The sequence below is a fragment of the Microtus oregoni genome, unplaced genomic scaffold (assembly GCF_018167655.1).
Source record: "Microtus oregoni isolate MIOR12 unplaced genomic scaffold, Mior012 000011F_ref0000422, whole genome shotgun sequence".
In the NCBI taxonomy this organism is placed as follows: domain Eukaryota; kingdom Metazoa; phylum Chordata; class Mammalia; order Rodentia; family Cricetidae; genus Microtus; species Microtus oregoni.
Window position 1 is genome coordinate 30,787,810 of NW_024543070.1, and position 20,712 is coordinate 30,808,521.

The 20,712-nt window shown below is 40.7% G+C and overlaps 1 protein-coding gene across 1 annotated transcript in view; it reads right to left on the minus strand.

Moving 5' to 3' along the window:
- Window positions 1-20,712, minus strand: part of LOC121453516 (putative Polycomb group protein ASXL3) — a 143,839-nt gene that overhangs the window by 15,195 nt on the left and 107,932 nt on the right. The window contains exons 8-9 of the mRNA XM_041660364.1: window positions 3,511-3,607; window positions 60-165 (exon numbers count right to left, since the gene is read on the minus strand). Of these exons, the coding sequence (XP_041516298.1) occupies window positions 60-165; window positions 3,511-3,607 (203 nt within the window). The remainder of the gene's footprint in view (window positions 1-59; window positions 166-3,510; window positions 3,608-20,712) is intronic.

The window sequence follows — 20,712 nt, forward strand, 5'->3', positions numbered from 1 at the left end:
GCAGAGAATTACATTTTCATTTCTTCTAACAGAAATGAGAGAAAAGCTCTAATACTTACCTTTCTCCATAAAACCTCTCAAAGAATTTTTCTTTCCAAGGTTCTGTTTTCTTTTCCTTCTCAATTTCTTGTCTTATTCGTAATTGCATTTCTGGGGTAAATTCTCCTGGTAAGAAATTGGCAATAAATTGAATTAAAATGATCATATCTTCTGCCAATTCAAAAAGACCTTGTATCATTCATTTGAGTAAACTTCACTGAATATCAAAGGTAAGAAGTGCAATGATCACATGTCTGATACTGCCCCTTTTATGAACATTGCTCAAATGGTCATTTCACATTAGACCAACTCCTAACTATGACATGCTATGGGCTGAAAATGGAACTGTATGTACACTGTTCTGAAAGAAATCATCTTGATGGAAGCGGAAGAGACATAATGGACTACGAAATTTTGTCAAAAAGCCCTGTACAGGCCATAAGAATAATATATGCATTGGAAGCAAAGATAGGGCAGCACTTAATTTTTCCTAAGACAATTAAAGAGGATTACACTCAGAAGTTGATTTTTGAGTTCACTTTTAAAGGATGATCAGGCTTATGCAAGTGATTAGATCACAAGGCATGGAGACATGAATATGCATATTTATGTCCTTTCAAGTGGCTAATTCTGAGCAGAATATTGGATTATATTAAGTAAGAAAGGAAGACAAGAGTCAACTACCCAATGCACACTCTAAAGGGGGATCAGCATTCACCTCCGGAGATAGGAGCTCCTGATGGCATCCCATGATGGAAGAGCACAGCCAAGTAAACAGGGTGGAAAGACAGGTGATAGGAGGGTGGGGAAATCGTAGGACTCCTGCCTAAACAGCATGGAGGGATAGATGCATGCGGAAGTGGGCCAGCAACGGTCAGGATACCAATAGGTATCAGATTAAAAGTAGAGTTGCAGATACTATTAAAGTACCCAAGTGTGAGGGTGGGTGTGGCAGTTTGGAGAGAGCAGAAGGAAAAACGAAAAGTAAGGGGAAAATCCTAGGCTTAGTACAGAGCATTTGGGTTGGAACCAAGAGTGTGAGAAACAAACAAGCAAGATCTGCAAACACCGGAAAAAGATAGGGGTGAGGGGCAGGGACCCATAAGAACTGGAAGCTTATAGACAGTAGCATAAACCTAGGTGGTGAACAGGGCTGCTTGGAGGACAGGTACTGCTCAAAAGAAAACCTTAGGTTAGAGGTAATCATTTCTTAGGAAAAAGGAGATCTGGAAGTGTGAAAGGTCTGGAAAGATACAGGCCCAAGGATCAATTTGAAATATACTATGAATGCATAAGGTATGTCGTTTGATATGAAATAGGGTAACAGTGTAAATTAAGGAGACTAAAACGCAGTTTGAGGAAATGAGGTGACACACGAGGACCGAGAGGAGGGTGTGAACCACTGCAATCAGAATGTGCTAGGAGTAGCGTGGGTATCCAAGAGGGCCAGGAACTGGGAGTGAGGGAGTAAAGTGCTGCATTTCATGCTTTTAGTCTTTCCAAAACCTTGGGTTGACCTCAAAGGAAGGAAATGATGACAGAACCTTCAGGAAAAGGAATGTCAGAGTTTCCTTAGAATTCAGGAGATTTAGAAAATACAACGGATTAAACTATGTCATAATTTCAAAGATATTATGTATCAGAATGAATATGAAATGTCTATGATATATTACACATTATTGAAAAATGTCTGATAATAAAAAATGGCCAATATCATCAAAGAATTAGTGAACTCCTTTAGAAAAGGGTGAAACTGCACTAAGTGAAAATGTATTTGCATTTCAGGGAGGAGTAGGGGAAACATGGAAGTCAGAGGAAGACACAAAGCTCAATACAGCATGTGAAGGTTCACTCTACAGTGTGTACTTTACAGAGTATGTGCACTCTACAGTGTGTGTAGTCTACAGTGAGTGTATGCTATGCAGAGTACTGTACAGAGTGAGCTCTAGAAAGTGTGTGTACTCTACAGTGTGTGTATTCTACAGTGTGTGTACTCTGCTTAGTATATGTACTCTATAGTCTGTATATTCTACATAGTGTGTGTACTCTACACAGTGTACTGTACGGAGTGTAATCTACAGAGTGTGTGTACTCTACAGTGTGTGTATTCTACAGTGTGTGTACTCTACTGAGTATATGTACTCTATAGTCTGTATAGTCTACATAGTGTGTGTACTCTACACAGTGTACTGTACAGAGTGTGTGCATGCTACAGTGTGGGAACTCTACTTAGTATATGTACTCTATAGTCTGTATATTCTACATAGTGTGTGTACTCTACACAGTGTACTGTACGGAGTGTAATCTACAGAGTGTGTGTACTCTACAGTGTGTGTATTCTACAGTGTGTGTACTCTACTGAGTATATGTACTCTATAGTCTGTATAGTCTACATAGTGTGTGTACTCTACACAGTGTACTGTACAGAGTGTGTGCATGCTACAGTGTGGGAACTCTACTTAGTATATGTACTCTATAGTCTGTATATTCTACATAGTGTGTGTACTCTACACAGTGTACTGTATGGAGTGTAATCTACAGCGTGTGTGCCCTCTAGAGTGTGTGTATTCTACAGTGTGTGAACTCTACTGAGTATATGTACTCTATAGTCTGTATATTCTACATAGTGTGTGTACTCTACACAGTGTACTGTACGGAGTGTAATCTACAGAGTGTGTGCACTCTACAATGTGTGTATTCTAATGAGTATGTGTACTCTACAGTTTGTATATTCCACATAGCATGTGTACTTCACACAGTGTACTCTAGAGTATTTTGCTCTTCAGAGTGTGTAAACTCTTGTATAGCATATTTTACCATAGTGTGTGTACTCTAGCACAGCGTGTACTCTACTCTAACAAGCATGTGTATTCTAGTGTGGGTGTGTATTCTAACAGTGCACTACTAGCGTGTGTGCTCTCATAATGCATGTGTACTTTAGCATAGTATGTGTGCTTCAGTGGGGAACATATAGTACATTCTACCCTAGTACATGTACTCCAAGATAGTCCATGAGCTCTAGCAGTGTGTTTGTATGTGCATGTGTATTCTGACACAGTACATGCACAGCAGCGCAGGAGTGTACTCTAACATAGTACATGTGCTCTAACAGAGCATGAGCACTCAGCATAATATGTGTATTCTAGTAGAATATGTCCACTGTAGCATAGTACAGTACATAGTCCATAGCTCTAGCAGTGTATGCACTCTAATACAGTGCATGTGCCCTAGCAGAGTGTGTGCACTCTAACACAGTACATGTGTCTAGCAGAGTGTGTGCACTCTAACACAGTACCTACACTCTAACACAGCACCTACACTCTAACACAGTCTATGTGTTTTAGCAGAGTGTGTGCACTCTAACACACTGCATGTGCCTAGCAGAGCGTGTGTGTTGTAACATAGTACCTGTATCCTAACACAGTGTACCTGCTATAGCATGTTGCATAATAATAAGATACTAAAATTTACCTTCTGCCAGTCGCTGTTTCCACCCTTGTGCTGCGTATGCAAAGAATTCATTATTTAGAGCTGAAGTACTGAGGCGTAAAATTCCATCACTTCCCATCTAAAAAATAAGTGGACAAAACAATAGTCCATCAGAAATAATTCAAAGTGAAAGCATGCAAAAGATAAACAGAAACTGAGTAGTGTTAAGAGGATGTGTGTGTGTGTGTGTGTGTGTGTGTGTGTTTGTATTAATGCCTGATGTAGGAGGAAGGAAGGAAAGGAAAAGGAACTCAACAAAAGATGACTCCGGGGCATCAATCACATGCACTCTGCTTGTTGACTTCCAGCACAGAGACAATTAGTTCTGTCCCCAACTGTAACTGGGAATTGCCTATAGAAGATAAAAAGATGAAGCAGAGCCAAGCAGCTAAGCATTAAGTGATGGGGAATGAAGGAAGTTAAAAGACAAAGGCTAAGGGAATGCACAGGAGGGCATGAGCAGTGACGGACGAATCCTTTGCACAAAGCAGACATGGTGTGGAATGAAGAACATAAGGACAGGGTAATTTTCCATTTTGTTAGTACCCATATGAAGAGCAAGCACGTAAATTCATATAGCTGATACAACAAGGATCTGTTAAATAATTTGAGTGTATGCATGTGTATGCACGTAGTGGGAGAGAATGCATATATGTATATACATGCGTATACTGTATGCATACTGTGGTATGGAAATAGAGGTCAGTGGATGCCTTGCTGAGTTGCTTCTCTCCTTCCACCTTGTGGCTCCTGGTGATCAAACCCAGGGCATCAGGCATGGCAGTAAGTATGGGCCATCTTGCCAGCCCACAATTGCATATCACATATATATATATATATATATATATATATATATATATATATATATACATTTTTATTATTTTTTCTAAACTCTATCTTCATCCATTAAAATGATAACAATCCTAAATATGTAATACAATGTCTGCATGAATATACAGATAAGGTATTATTTAGGAGAAAAGAGGAATGTGGAGTCTCAAAACACATACTGTCTGTGCAAGTTTGGATCATTGAAAATGAAATCAAGAGAAGGCAGCATGAGGAACACACGTGTGCTGGTGACTAACAAGGCCATCTCCATCTAAGAAGGAACTGGCAGTCACTAAAATATTCACAAACGCAGTATTTCATCCATCCCTTGTCTACTCTCCATTTTTACCAGTATTTAACAGATAGTTTTTAGGTCACCAGTATAAGTTTACCCACCTGGTCCTTGTGTAGGTGTTAGCAATGAAGAAAAACTCCTCTCCTTAAGTTTTTAATACAGTTTTCATAGAGAAAATGCTTGTTCTTCTATAACCTTTCCATTTATTTGGGTTCTGTGTGGTTGGAATGATTACTACTGTCACAAAATCCAGAATCATCCAGGATACAAACCTCTGGGAAACCCTGTGAAGGAGTTTCTATTGGGCTAATTAATAAAGAAGACCCACTCTAATTGTGTGTGACACCACTCCATAGGTTGGGAGCCAGAATGCAGAGAAGAAAACAAGCTATGAGCCAAAATTCATCTCTGCCTTGCTCTTAGCTCAGAGGCTTTGTAATCAGATGCCTCTTGCTGCCACCATCATGATGTCTCTACCGTGATGAACTGTATGCTCAAGCTATGAGGCCAAGATGAAGCCTCTGTTCCCTACGTTGCTTCCTATAGGGTATTTGATTATAGGGACTTGTGAAATAAGTAATATAGTAGCTGTGGTATAGCTTCATCGTCAGCATGACAAGGTCCTATCTTTTGCGAAAACATCCAAGTCATTCTATCTTTTGACTGGATAATTTTAGAATAGCATTTTTGGAATTTATTCTAACCATTAAAAAACTAGGTGCCACTTGGTGATAAGTTGCCTATGGCTGGTATGCACGGATCTGAGAATTAAGAATAAGTCGGATGAGCTAGAGCCTGTTCCATGCATCTTGTTATCTAAATTTTAGATTGAGTGAGATTATAAACCCCCGTTCTAGGTGAATTACTTCTACTGGGAGGTGTTGCTTACTTTGGTACTACTCTTATATGGGGTTATGAATGCTCTGTGCATTGTTGGAAAACTAATAGCATGTCTGATCCACGAGTTATAAGTAGCAACCCCTTTCTAAGATGCAGTATCTGAAAGTATCTCCAAATACTCCTAAATTTAATATGGAGGCACAACCATCTCTACATTAGTAATAGTCTAAGTGATAGAGTTAAGAAGACTATGGTAGCTAAGATTTGCCTGGATACCTTGCATCTCTCATATGGTGGGACCACAAGGCAAAGAAGATCTACTACACAGATGGAATCATCCAGAGGCAGAGTGCTGCTATTCCAGAGAGGGATGGGTAGGAGGATGCTGGAAATGCTGAGCATTCACTGGCATATCTTGGTGCATGCAAAGCAGAATCACAGCAATGATTCATGCCAAGATGGCCATGGGCTCAGACTCTTTAGGGGTGATGCCTGGGTCCTGCTACCAGGCCTACCAGCAGAAAAGCTGGCCTAAGGATAGTCATAAATGGGTTTTAAGGGGAGATAGAAAGGATATCAAACATAGATTAAGTCCAGCTTAAGACTACTGCAGACTGCAGCTAACCCATGTTATCATCCTTGTTCTTTCTTTCCCTTTCCCTTACTTCCTTCCATTCCTTTATCCCCCTCCATGATACGTGACTGAGTAGTCTTCATCTGACACACTAAAGGTGCTACAAGTGTTAGAATGAGCAAGCAATGGTGAAACTCCATCTGTGTCAAGAGACCTATGAAATACATACCAGCCAGGATAACTGCATGCCCTAGCCCCACCCATGTCTGCACAGTTGTGGACTTCTGCTCAAGATCAAAGGTTTCAAGGCAATCTGTAGAATCAACCTGGGAACAACTCAGGTCCATGGGAAACAGGAATGATTAGAAATAAGACATAAGCCAAGGAACTCAGGCTTTAAATTCTTCCTAAAACTGACCTACTGAGTGTTTCTCAAGTAGATATGAAATTCTAGGTAAATGGTTTCCAGGTCTATGTTTTGTCTTCATTTTACTTCTATATTTCATGACCCTTTTCAGTCTGAGTCACAATCCATGAAGCCTATGCACTATACACTAAGTAACAGAAAACTCCAAAATGTTGAAGACTCAAAAAAAAAAATGCCTAAAAGATCTATGCCTACAAAGATAGCTTCAGGAATGTGGGAAGATGAGAAAGAAAGGGGCAGAAGATATGGAGATATCACTAAAATGCCATTGGAAAATTTAGGAGACAGATGATCAAAGGAAGGTAGACCTTGGATGTGTGAAGGTCTTCAGGATTAAAGAGGTAAACATACCGTGAGCATTTTAGAGGAAAATCAGAAACACCAAGTTTCACTCTGACAGGAGTAAGTTAATGTCTACCCTTGAAGACAAGAAGATCTTCCAAGAATGTTGCCAAGTATGTTAAGGGATATGCTTCTATGCCTAAAACATGGACAGAGGACCTTGGTGGTGAAGCTAATCCACTGAGAGACATGAAAATGGATTCAGATCCTGGTTTCAAAGGTGGATTTAAAATAAGATTAGCAGGTGCAGGGCAAGTTCCACACAGAGCAAAGGAACCTGTGCACTGAGGAGTACGTGTGCATGAGACACAGAAGGGCAGGTCTGACTTGTTCTGCGTTTGGGGTTATGTAAGGAGCTGATGCATCTTCAACCACCTATGTGATGTTCAGAATCTCTAGTGTTCTCCATAATGGTTTCCTCGCTACCCTTACTTTGGTTAGTGAAAGATTTGGAATTTATCTCTGGCAGCTCACATACAGAATTTTTGTTTCACATATTCTTCCAGGCTGGGGGCTTGGCTACTAAATTTGAGACACAAAGACCAGATTAGCTCTGACAGATTCTCAAGATCTGAGCACAGGAAAAAGTAAGTATGATATAAACACATTCTAGAACGTGGAAGCTAGCCCTAGAGGAAAATCATTTTCTTTTCAAATAGAAAGTACACGAAAAGTAAGGTTCCTGGCCTATGTAAGACAGCACAATTAACCACCACAGCTGAAAGAGACTTAGGAAATACGTGCCAATAAAACTTTTAAAATGCACTATTAATTTTATGGTCTTTAAAAATACTGTCTGGAAGAAATAACACTTTAATGAACTAGAACAATAAACATTTCTGAAAGGTTAGTTATTTATTGATGAACTATAAATTCTGTTTTTTTTTATTAAGCATGATAGAAACACTCATTCTGAAAAAACTTCTCTCATAATGAAGTGTCTAGCTAAACTATTGATCAGCTATTCTTCCTTTTAAATTAAAAAGGGAAAAATTGACCAATATGATTTCTCTAGGGTAAGTAATAAGAGTAGAGAGAAATATGCTAATATACAGATCCTGGCACAATGTAAAGATTTAATCTTTCTTGATGAGTTTATCATCTGCCTTTGACATTGCTTATTAAAACATTTTATCTTGTTGTATTAACACATGTCAGTAATCATATTTTTTGGATGTTTAGGCAGGAGGTTTGCTCTGAGTTTTTGATGACAGCCTTGGTACATACATAGCAAATTTTAGCTCATCCTGGTCTCCAGACTGAGATTCTATTAATCCTCCCTTTAAATAAACCAACAAAACAATGACAAAAACATTTAGGAATAGATGGATGTCAAATAGAATTCAAAGAATTAAACAAACATTGTTATATAAACACTATGCAATAATATCTAATATCTGAACTCACATTTAATAAATTAATCTTTTAAATTATGTCTGCGTGAGAAGATGTGGGGTGGGCAGGATTCATATAGTCCAGGATGGTCTTTCCTTGTCAATGATGATGAAATTAGAACTCCTCTTCTTCCTCTAGCATCTCCCAAGCATTGGCAAAAAAGACCACCAAGCTAGAGATAATCTTTTTTTTTTGTTTGTTTGTTTGTTTTTTTTTTCGAGACAGGGTTTCTCTGTGGTTTTGGAGCCTGTCCTGGAACTAGCTCTTGTAGACCAGGCTGGTCTCAAAGTCACAGAGATCCACCTGCCTCTGCCTCCCAAGTGCTGGGATTAAAGGCATGTGCCACCACCGCCTGGCTTAGAGATAATCTTTAACACTATTTTTCTTTGTCTTATTTTGTTTCCCTTCCAGGTGATTTCCCAACACAATGAGAACTCTTACTAGAGGAGCAGAGAGAAGTGTAGAGAATAAAGAAAACTGGCAAACAACAACTCACACCTAGAAACACACGCAACTTAGATTTCATTCGTAAAGCAAAAACCTGACAAAAAGAATCAAGTTAGTGTATGCAGCCAAGTAGAGAGCTGGCTGAAACAGTGCAGGGCGGCCCTCCTCATACTCACTGTTAATAGGGGACTAACTGTCACCACACCTGGAAGAAGTGGAAAGAGCAAGGCGAGAAATAAAAACAGAGTATTGAGTTGTGGGTGAGGGGAAGAGAGGAAGCAAGGTAGTCAATACCATGGGCAGAATGTCCAGCAATAGGACCTCCTGAGCCCTGTACTCTATACAGCATTCAGGCCCCAGCCCAATGGAGTCAGAAACCTTGGGATCTTTAGCCAGTCATGATAAAATCTGGCATCTGAAAGGGACAGTTCAGACTTCTATGTGTGGACATACTGTAAAACAGAGCTATCTGGCAGCAATCCAACAACTTTCATGTGTGAATTTAGTTTTGTCTCTACATTGCAAAAGAAAAAGAAAACATGAAACTATTTTTAAAAATTCATTTTATTTAATTTGACCTACTTAAATTTTTATTTTTAACATGTAATTATTTTAAATATTGTTTGTGAGATATTTTATATTCTCTTTGAAAATTATTTGTTATTCAGTTGTAATTCTGTTCATGGTATCTTAACACAAAGCAGCCATATCTCCAGTCATGAGCAGTTATATGACTGGCAACTGGCTACCATATTGAGAAGTATAGCTTCATACTACCCAGAATCATTAATATGTTGCGATTGCTGAAATCCATTAGAAACATGAGAGGAGCTGGGACAGGCGGTGATGAATAGTATAGTGGTTCTCATCTGTAACCCTCCCTCCTCACAGACAAAAGGATCACTAGGGTTTATTCCTAACCTAAGTGACCCCAGGTTCAGTCAGTGAGTTTGTTCCCAGGAAAAAAGCATCCCCCACCACGAACAAAGGCAGAGATCTCAATAGTAAGACAGCAATGAGAATAATCAGGAATTATTTGAAGAGTAGGCTTAATCATAAACATGTGTACAATGTGTGTATGAGACTACCCAAGGAATATGACTGAATCATAAGAGGGCTTCAAGTGGGATGCTGAAGAGTGCTTATGACAGAAAGTGTGTGGAGAAGGAGACACTTCTTAGAGAATGAAACAAAACCACAGAGTCAGGTAGGAAAATAGAGGAAGCAGCATCATAGGTGTAAGGGGAAGAGTGTGCGTGGAAGATGATGAACTATCACAGGTATAAGGGGAGGGAGTGTGGGGTGAATGATGATGATGAGCTAGCACAGGTATAAGGGGAAGGAGTGTGGGGGCAATGATGAGCTAGCACAGGTGTGAGGGGAGGGAGTGTGGGGGAATGATGAGCTAGCACAGGTGTTAGGGAGGGAGTGTGGGGAGATGATGAGCTAGCACAGGTATAAGGGGAGGGAGTGGTGGAGATGATGAGCTAGCACAGGTGTAAGGGGAGGGAGTGTGGGAAGATGAGGAGCTAGCACAGGTGTAAGGGAGGGGATGATGTACATCATGCATGTGCTAACACCCATCAAACCATTTAGCATTATTTAGGTCAACATAGTATACAGAGCACTGTGCAAGCTGTTGTTTCCACTAAAAATAATCAATATGATCTTTAGAGGAAAGGCAACTTAGACAGGGGGACACTCGCAGGACACTGATTCTAATACAGTGTCATTCTGGAGAGCAATGAGCTCTGAGCTCTTGCCACTGAGTCACTACATCCTATTTGGTCAAGAACTCTGGTGTGAATTAAAGTGAGAACACTCTTCCCCTAAAGAGCGAGTTCTCGTTTTTATAACCGATCACTCAGTGGGATGTAGACAGCTCAGGAGACTGAATATATATGTTCAGGTTTCCCTTGCAGGAAGGAATTTCTTTCTTCAGAAATACACAAAGCAGTGTCCTTTGCTTTACAGAAGCTTCTCAGTCTCAGGAGGTCCCATTTATTCAATGAGGCCCTTAGTGTCTGTGCTGCTGGGGTTATACGTAGGAAGTGGTCTCCTGTGCCCATGTGCTGTAGAGTACTTCCCACTTTCTCTTCTATCAGGTTCAGTGTGTTCGGACTGATATTGAGGTCTTTAATCCATTTGGACTTGAGTTTTGTGCATGGTGATAGATATGGATCTATTTTCATTCTTTTACAGATTGACATCCAGTTTCGCCAGCACAATTTGTTGAAGATGCTCTCTTTTTTCCACTTGTATATTTTTAGCTCCTTTATCGAAAATCAGGTGTTCATAGATTCGTGCCGGACTTGCTGAACATAGTGGACAATGAGGAATACTGAGAACTCAAGAACAATGGCAGCGGGTTTTTGATCCTACTGCACGTATTGGCTTTGGGAGAGCCTAGGCAGTTTGGATGCTCACCTCACTAGACCTGGATAGAGGTGGGCGGTCCTTGGACTTCCCACAGGTCAGGGAACCCTGATTGCTCTTCGAGCAGATGAGGGAGGGGGATTTGATCGGGGGAGGGGGAGGGAAATGGGAGGCGGTGGCGGGGAGGAGGCAGAAATCCTTAATAAATAAATAAATTAAAAAAAATAAAATAAAATAAAAAAAAGAAAATGACGAGAGGAAAGGGAAGAAAAGAAAAGCCACAAAGCCATAAATATTTCCTTATTGTTGAGGGTTAATTTTAATTTTTTTTCTTAATTAAAGTAATATTCTAAACGTAAAAAAAAAGAAATACACAAGCATAAGAGACACGAGTAAAACAGAGAAAAAGCATCACTAAAAGAAATAGGATACAAAAATAGGATAAGAATGTGCTAAATAATGTTTTGCAAGTGATGTTTGATAATTACTTTCAGATATAGACTAAGCCAATATTCCCCAAACTGTGTTTTCCAAAACAGCTAATATAGTAGATAACTTTAGGTAAATGCATCTAAGAGAAAATTTTCTTCCAATAGGTACAGTTCCAATAGTTTGTGTCTACTATTAAATGTAGTTACTTATTTATTTTCCTAGCATAAACATTCTCCAGTATCCTGGTATTTTTATGGGTTCTTATGCATAAGAATGAGTTACACAATGTCTACAAAATGTATCAGCTTGTAATCTTTTCATAAAGCAATTATCAGTGTCTTGTGGGACAACTACTTTCTGAGACTATAGTCAGGAAAATTACACACAGCAATGTGTGAGGTCGGGAGCAGACAAACCATTTAAATCAAATGACCATGTTTGTGCTTCTTATGAAATCCCTGGATAACCAATAAATGAAAACATCTTAAGATCTGGACTTGGAATAATTTTTTAACATATTTCCAGAATGGCAGAATGAAACATTCAATGTAATCATATGGAATTGAAGAAAAACTATGAAAAAATGGTATCATAACTCTTTCTTCTTGCAGGACATCAAGGTGAAACCCGGCTATAGACAGCAGCAGACACAGCCACAGCTGGCCAGAGCACCAGGGTTAACGGACACCAAGTGCTCATCTTTCTCCTGTGCCCACCTTCCCAAGGCTCAGGGAACAGCATGGAAGAAAATATAGAAAGACTGCAAGGAACAGAAGTTTGGGGACTGATGAGAAATAGTGTTTCCTGGATATGGCAGGTCTGTCACACTTATACACTCTTGATAGCTGTGCTTCCCTAAATAAGACTTGCACAAGATAAATCCGGTCAGCATTCTAACATGGGTAGGGGAAGAGGTCATGAAGAAGCCCCTATCTAAGGAGTTATAGACAACTGATGGGTGTTGGGAATGGATAGTCAGATTTATTCAGCGAAATGAGCCCGGGTAGGCTGAGTCCTGTACTCATGCAAACACTGACAGCAGTAATTGGAGTCAGCAGGTTATACAAAAGAGGACGTGCAATTGGGAGGGAGGTACATTGGAGAGGGGACCATGGGCGAGTTGGAAGGGGGAATAGGAGGTAGATATGAAAAAAGCCATTGCACATATGGATGAAATTCTCAACAAATAAATTAAAATATTATTTAAATTCAATGCAGGCAGTCTCATTATTTTCTATTCTTTTTTAATCTTTACATGTACAAGCAACTCTTTAAAAATGAGATTTTCATTATACAGACATAAAGACATACAAGAATTTTTTAAGTTATGTCATTTTCATCCTTTCACCCAATTTAAAAAATGCACAAAATCAAAGTAAAATGAACAAAAGAGAAACTTTGGAGAGAAAATATTATGAAGAAAATCAACATTTAGATGGAAAAGTGGAAGGCTTTTGTGTCATAATTGTTATGACAGAGTTTCAGAGCTGATTTTCATAATAAAAGCCTCTCCTGTTCTTTGCTGAGATGATTGCCTGTCTTCCCACTGCCTGCTGCCTTTGTGATAGGCACTCAACACCAGGACGAACTCAGGAGGTACAAAGTTCAGCAGAGAAGGTTGGAGCTAGATCTGCTGTGCTCAGGAGGAGGTTAGCTGTCATTTTGAACTAGAAGGATTCTGGCAGAGGCATGGCCAGGAGTAGAGAACATCTGTTTATTAAGATCTGAATATATGCATTGAAAAGAGCTCCAAAAAGCAAAAAGGATTGTCAATTCTCAGGTGGCATAACAGGAAATAGACTTGTGGGAAATTATGCTCTCTCCTCACAAAATAAAAAAAATATTGTGTGTGTGTGTGTGTGTGTGTGTGTGTGTGTGTGCATGTGTGCTATATGTACGTATGTATAAATTCCTATGGGTATTTATTTTCTGAATGCATGCATTTATAAGTATATATTATACACAGACACACATATTTGTTTTCCTTATGGAAATTCACATTGTAAACAACTTAATCACCTAGCTAAAATGACAGCTTCCAGCTCAAGCATTCAACTCTGTTAAGATGATCAGCCAGATGTTGGGAAGGCCATTCTTTAGGACAAAACACATAGGAAAGGAATTCTGTAGGCCTCCGTGACCAAGAAAAAGAAGTTTTTCTTAGCAGGAATATTCAAAGTTCTTTTCATAATTTTAGCTTTGAATTTTAGTACATACTATGAGGACAAGAGTCTGAAAGACTCTTCTAGAAGGCCCTAGAAAACAAATGTCAAAGGAGAAGCTCAAATTTGTGCTGTGCACGGGCTCAGTTATTAGGTTTCCACTAGGAAATGTGCATGGGATTTTAGGGACTCTCCCCAGCTGCTTTATCAGAAACAATAATTACTGTCCAGTGACACTGCTCTTCTCTTTTCATATTCTGAGCCCCCTTTAAATAAGTAGTCTGCCCTCATTGGCCACACGCCATGGGCTAATTTCAGTAGTGTTTCATCAGCCAGTTCAGAAGGAAGGCAGCCTAGGGCAGAATCAGTAAGAACAAATAAAGACATCCAAAGATAAACATAAGTCCTCTGAAAGGTGAGCCTAACGTTAGAATAGTTTGCTTTGCTATTCACGGAGCATCTATTTCAGGACATATCAGGAGACACTGCTGGCCACACCTCGAGGCCATCTGAGAGACATTTATGAGAAGCGGTGCTTTCAAACCGATGTAAAGGCAGACGATAAGATCTGAACAATCTTAGCAAATATGAAAATGTGTACATATAACTTTTGTTTGTTTTCTGAGATCGGGTTTCTGATGTAGTCTAGGCTGGCCTTGAATCCCATGTGTAACCAAGGATGAACGTGATCCCCTGATACTGTGACCTCTCTCTCCAAAGTTCTAGGATTACAGGTCTGCACATCCACCCTCAGCCTGTGCCTATGTATTAAAGGGCTATGTCTCTTTTATTTTTTTCCAGTGTTCCCTCTGTGGGAGGGAAGGGGTTTGGAAAAGAAGACTTTCAATGTACGCAGTCATCAAACAGAACATGAATGTTCTAGTTGGTGAAACTCAAGCTCATGTTCTCAGAGATAAAATAAGGTTATGGTATAATGTAGTGAGAACCAGTGAGTCAGTGTTTCTATTTGTAATACTCTGAACAGCTGTGTTTAAATGACGAGCTATTAGTCACCCATTTCTTTAACAAACACTTCATAAGCATCAACTACGTGCCAGGAACCATGAAATGGACAGACGGCTTCTGTTTCCACAAGAGCCTGGGCCTGACAGTAGGAAAGGAAAGAAGGATACAGTGTTGGCAAAGTAAGAGAAATCCTCAGAGCAGAATGGACATTAGGAGAAACCCCCGACTCTGGCACTGGTTTGGTTTTATTTCCTTCTTTGTGGCTTATAAAATACTTTCTCCCTACTTCACATGCTTCCCCCATCCTCATTTTAGTAATGGCCCCTTCACTTTACTGTGCAATAAAACCTAGAATCAATAATAATAACTGTCATTAATTTAGTGCTTGCAACAACCTTGGTCTCATTTTGTATTCAAGACTATAACAAAATTCCACAAACACGAAGCTTATGAACAGTCAAAACTGATTTCTTGATTTTTGAGACTAGAGGGTCTAATATCACAGTATCTGTAGACTTGGGGTCTGGAAAGACACATATCTTGCTTAACATACTGTGTCATTTTGCTATCTAACGTCAAACAAGCTAAATCTATCATTTTATCATGCTCCCAAAGGTCACAACTAATGCCATCATCATAGCTGCTGGGATTTCAACATATGCAATATTATATATAATACTGATATGTAAAATATTATAATATATTATTCTTTACAATGTAATATATATATATATATATATATATATATATATATATATCATAATTGTGCAGGAGGGACACCAACATTCAGACCAAGTATCAAGGCAGGATCTAGCCTCTACAAGCCTTCCTTTCATAAGATACTAAAGTGCTTTCCTTTAACATGAGGCTGTTCTAGCTCTTCCTTTTGGCCAAGGCTGATTTTCTAGAAGTCAGGGAAGTGAGGACTCTGTGTGGTAGAGGAGGGAAGGCATGGCCGCAAGGACATCCTTGCTGCTACTGTGGCTTTAATAATGTTTGGCTGGAAAATTGTAGCCCACAAAATTCATCTCGCTGCAGTTCAATTCCATCACCAGTTAACTTGGAATAACTAGCAATTTAATTCAGAGCTTTAGTGATGGATAAGTGAAAAAACACACACAAAATGCACCCAAATGGCCCTGGTCTGGACAACAGTCCCAGGAAGGTAATGAGGGGCTAATGACATGAAAGCCTCAGGTGGACTGAAATGTTCTTGAAAGAAAAGTTGACTTCACTGATAACACCTCTGGACTGTTGGGATGCAGCAGGCATCCCTCCAGTGTACACCTGTGGACTGTTGGGATGCAGCAGGCATCCCTCCAGTGTGCACCTGTGGACTGTTAGGGTGCGGCGGGCATCCCTCCAGTGTGCACCTGTGGACTGCAGCAGGCATCCCTCCAGTGTGCACCTGCGGACTGTTGGGATGCAGCAGGCATCCCTCTAGTGTACACCTGTGTACTGTTGGGATGCAGCATGCATCTCTCTAGTGTGCACCTGTGGACTGTTGGGGTGCAGCGGGTATTTCTCCAGTGTGCACCTGTGGACTGCAGCAGGCATCCCTCTAGTGTACACCTGTGTACTGTTGGGATGCAGCATGCATCTCTCCAGTGTGCACCTATGGACTGTTGGGGTGCAGCGGGTATTTCTCCAGTGTGCACCTGTGGACTGCAGCAGGCATCCCTCCAGTGTACACCTGTGGACTGTTGGGATGCAGCATGCATCTCTCCAGTGTACACATGTGGACTGTTGGGATGCAGCAGGCATCCCTCCAGTGTACACCTGTGGACTGTTGGGATGCAGCAGGCATCCCTCCAGTGTACACCTGTGGACTGTTGGGATGCAGCAGGCATCCCTCCAGTGTACACCTGTGGACTGTTGGGATGCAGCAGGCATCCCTCCAGTGTACACCTGTGGACTGTTGGGATGCAGCAGGCATCTCTCCAGTGTACACCTGTGGACTGTTGGGATGCAGCAGGCATCTCTCCAGTGTACACCTGTAGACTATTGGGATGCATCATATCTACCACTTTGCAACTGTAGAGGAGCTAACTTGTAGTGGCATTTCAATTTTATTTTAATAAATAAAGACTGCCTAAAGATCTGAGAGTAAAGTGCTCCTACTGGTCAGCCTTACAGACAAGGTTATGGTAACACACACCTTTAATCCCACTAGCCATAATGGCACGCACCGTGAATTCCGGTAGCTACACTAGTTGTCATAAAAACTGGGCATTGCATGCCTTTAATCACGGTGGTACATACCTTTAATCACAGCCCTAGAGAGGATTATAAAACTGTAGGAAACAGCTCTCAACACACAGTCTCATTCTGGGATTCCTGGAGGCAGGGTCGCCATTTCAGACTGAGATTGAGGTAAGAGTCAGTGGCTCGCTGTTTTGTTTTTTGTATTTTCAGGAAGATACGAACCCCAGTTTCTGACCCTGTGCTTTTATTAATTGTACTTCACTAACTGAAGGACTCTTCCATACCAACTCTTCTGCACCATATGCCCCAAGTTCCCTGAGCCTCACCGGCACAGACACTACTCCTGAGGAGAACCTGGTGCCCTTCACTGCTCTGATTAAAGCATGGGATAAAACCGGACTCTTTGAATATGGCGGACAATGAGGGCTGCTGAGAAGCCAAGGACAATGGCACTGGGTTTTGATCCTACTTCATGTTCTGGCTTTGTGGGAGTCTAGCCAGTATGGATGTTCACCTTCCTAGACATGGACGGAGGGGGGAGGACTTTGGACTTTCCACAGGGCAGGGAACCCTGACTGCTCTTCAGATTGGAGAGGGAGGGGGAGAGGAGTGGGGGGAGGGGGAGGGAAATGGGAGGCTGGGAGGAGGCGGAATTTTTTTTTTCAATAAAAACAATAAAAAAGGAAAAAAAAAGGCAGTCTACCTCTGGAGATGCCTGTCTGCTTTTTTTTATGTCCATGTGAACTCTGTCCATCCTGATCTAACAATTCAGAATAATAATAATTATTTAGTTTGAAGCTGTGACAGAAAAATGTGAGTTTGAGAAAACCAGTTACATAGTGAGATCTTTTCCTCAAAAATTTATATTAAAGTAAATCAATTTGTTTAGAGGGTGTGGCAGACACTCCGTACTACTGTAAAGTACCTCTAGTGGTCCTCAACCTTTCTAATGCTGCGGCTCTTTAATAAGTTCTTGTTGTGGTAACCTCCAACCATAAAATTATTTTTGCTGCTACTTCATAACAGTAATTTTGCCATTATTATGAATCATAGTATGTATTTTCCAATTGTCTAGGTAAGCTTTGTAGAAGGGTCGTTAAACCCCAAAGAGGTCACAACCCACAGACTGAGAACCACTTATCTAATGGGTCAAAAGCTTGTATAATTCCCTTCAGCTTTTGTGCATGAAGAAACTATAATTTGCTTCTAACTGACACAAAATGGGAGTGGCGATGGTTACATGAAGTGAAAGTCATCCCATGCTGATGGAAAGCCCCATCATCCCAGATGCTCTGGACGCTGAGGCCGGATGACCTAATTCAAGTGGATTTCCGATACAGCTGAGTAGACAACCAGCCTAAGATACCCTGAAAAGACTTCATCTCAAAGTAAGAAGTAAACATTGGGCTGACCATGTAGCTCAGAGATGGAGTACAGTAGAGTATGTGAAAGGCTGTAGGTGTCAAAGAGATGAAAGAGAAGGAACACTTATAAGAGGGGAGAGGAAGGGGAGGAGGACAAGTGGACGGAGGAGAAGGAGGAAGGGAAGGGGAGGATGGGAAGGAGGAGGGAAGGGAGGAAAAGAAGTCATTTAAGAAAAGAATATCCACACTATTATTTCCCTAAGAAGAGGGGTAGCCCTTTAAGAGCTGCAGGCTTCAAAGACTCAGAAAAACAAACACTTCACCTGGTAACATAAGGAACTTAGATTTAAGTGTGTGTGTGTGTGTGTGTGTGTGTGTGTGTGTGTGTGTGTGTGAGATATGAGATAGAAAGGGTATCATGAAAAGCCAGAGTGAGATCTTGGGAGAGGAAGGAAACAGGGTAAATGCCTGCAATAGGAAGGCTGAAAGAGGGGACAAAGCAGACAAACTCGGGGCCAGAAGGGAACCAACTGAAAAGGGCAAGAAGCTGGCCTGACAGACGGTATTAGGAGGTGTCCGTTTCCCCCTGAGCCATGAGAACAAGAGAAGCAGCCTATGTCTGAGTCCTGATGTCTGCACACACTTAAGCTGCAGAGCTGGGGGCATGCTGTGGTGGAGGCAACGCCGGGCAGACAAGAAAAACTTATTTGAGTACTTCTCCTTTATCAGGTCTGTTTTGGGGTATGTGTGCTTCACATTTAAAGAATACTGGGAGAGAATATAGCTATTCAAGACCTATGGAAAATCTACCAAAGACAGGAGTTATAAACAGCAGGTTTTAACCTCTAGGAGGCAAGGAGCTTTTAAAAAAAACATTCAATTAACTCACTTACTGTGTATCTAAAATGTGCCATTATCTGATACATCATGAAACACAACCCAGTGTTTGGATAATCCTGTCTACCGGGTACCTTAGTTAAATGATCCCATAAAAAACATCCAGATATCAGAAGCTACTATTACTACTGTCCTTTCTGTGGAGTAAGAAGGAGAAAACAGAAAGAAATGAGTTCCAGTGTCTGCCTCTATCACCAACACTCGCTGCTGTTGCTGCATATAACACTCCACCGTGGACCATCTGTGTTTTCCAATGAAGTCAACCAGCTACAGGTAATCTTGAAACTGGAAGGCAACCCTCCTTCTAATAAACCTAGAACAATTTAGAGGAAAGAATCAGGTCTTCCTTTTCTTAAAGCACAACGAAAAAAGCATCATGGTTTGCATGTAACCCAGAATAGTTTTGAATTCATCTTGTAGCTTGGACTAGCCACCATCTCCTAACAGCTATCTAGTGTCTGCCCCTAGTGTGCCAAGATCACAAGTGTGTACCACCATACCAATCTGGTTTGTTATTTCTTCAATATCAATGCTTTCAACTATGTCTCTGAATCCTAATGGAGATGAGAAGCAATCTAAATAAAACTCCACCTGAAGGAACGATAAGGTGTGGATGTAGCTAACACAGTCAGAGTGCCTATCAGATGTTTCTAACGTTGACATTGATATATTATATTCTCATGCACAAAGTTCACATGTGGGAAATGTGCAACTGAGTAACAAAAAAAAAAAACAATGTTAAGAGAATTTACTTTGTAACCTGCTGTGGCTGGGGACTGAACACCTCCATAATCTCTAATTGACTGACTGCTCCCTGGTCACATGATCTCTACTGCTATCTTTTGAATTTCTAATCCTTAACCTTGAGAACTACCACCCAGACCACGAGGGCTGGGTTTGAGGTCAGTGCTCAGGCCACTAGTTATTCTAGAGAGGAATTCTATAACATAAGATGACCAGGCAGTTACCTCTTCCATGCGCAGGAGAAACAGCCAGCGTCTAAATACCAGAAGAGGAGTCAGGGGAGAAACAGCGATGTCCTAGCATTACACGGCTGTAGAGCAGAGGCCGATGCATTTCTAAAACTCTACTACCAATCAGATAGAAAATCTCGATTTCTTGCAACTGGACCAGGCCACAGTAACACAACCAGAAAGTGGTACACAAAATTATCTATCACATGCTTACCACTTTAAAGATAGCGTGATGTTCACTGGAGTAAGAAATTCCATTTGCAAAGAAAACTCAAAACCATGAAGAAAGTCAGATTGCAAACTAACAGCAAACTAAGGGTTCAAGTTTAAGAATCTTACAGAGGTAAACATTCTCCAAGTACCAAAACACACCTTTAAATTCTCAGATTGAAACACTAACTGGGGCCGATGACAAGCATCCAAATGGTTACTTCCATTTGTAATAGAGAATATCACCTCATTTGATAGTATGCCACAATTAACTCAATGATAGCATGTCAGGCCATTGTTTCTCCAGTTCCCCATTCCTCCAAACTGCTCCTAGAACAGCATACTTGTGAGATGCTCGGAGGGGAGAAGGGGCTTCCATGAGACAACAAGTTCCAAAGCTGAGGCTAAGCAGATGTCTTAGCATCCATGTAAATAACCTGTGTGTAA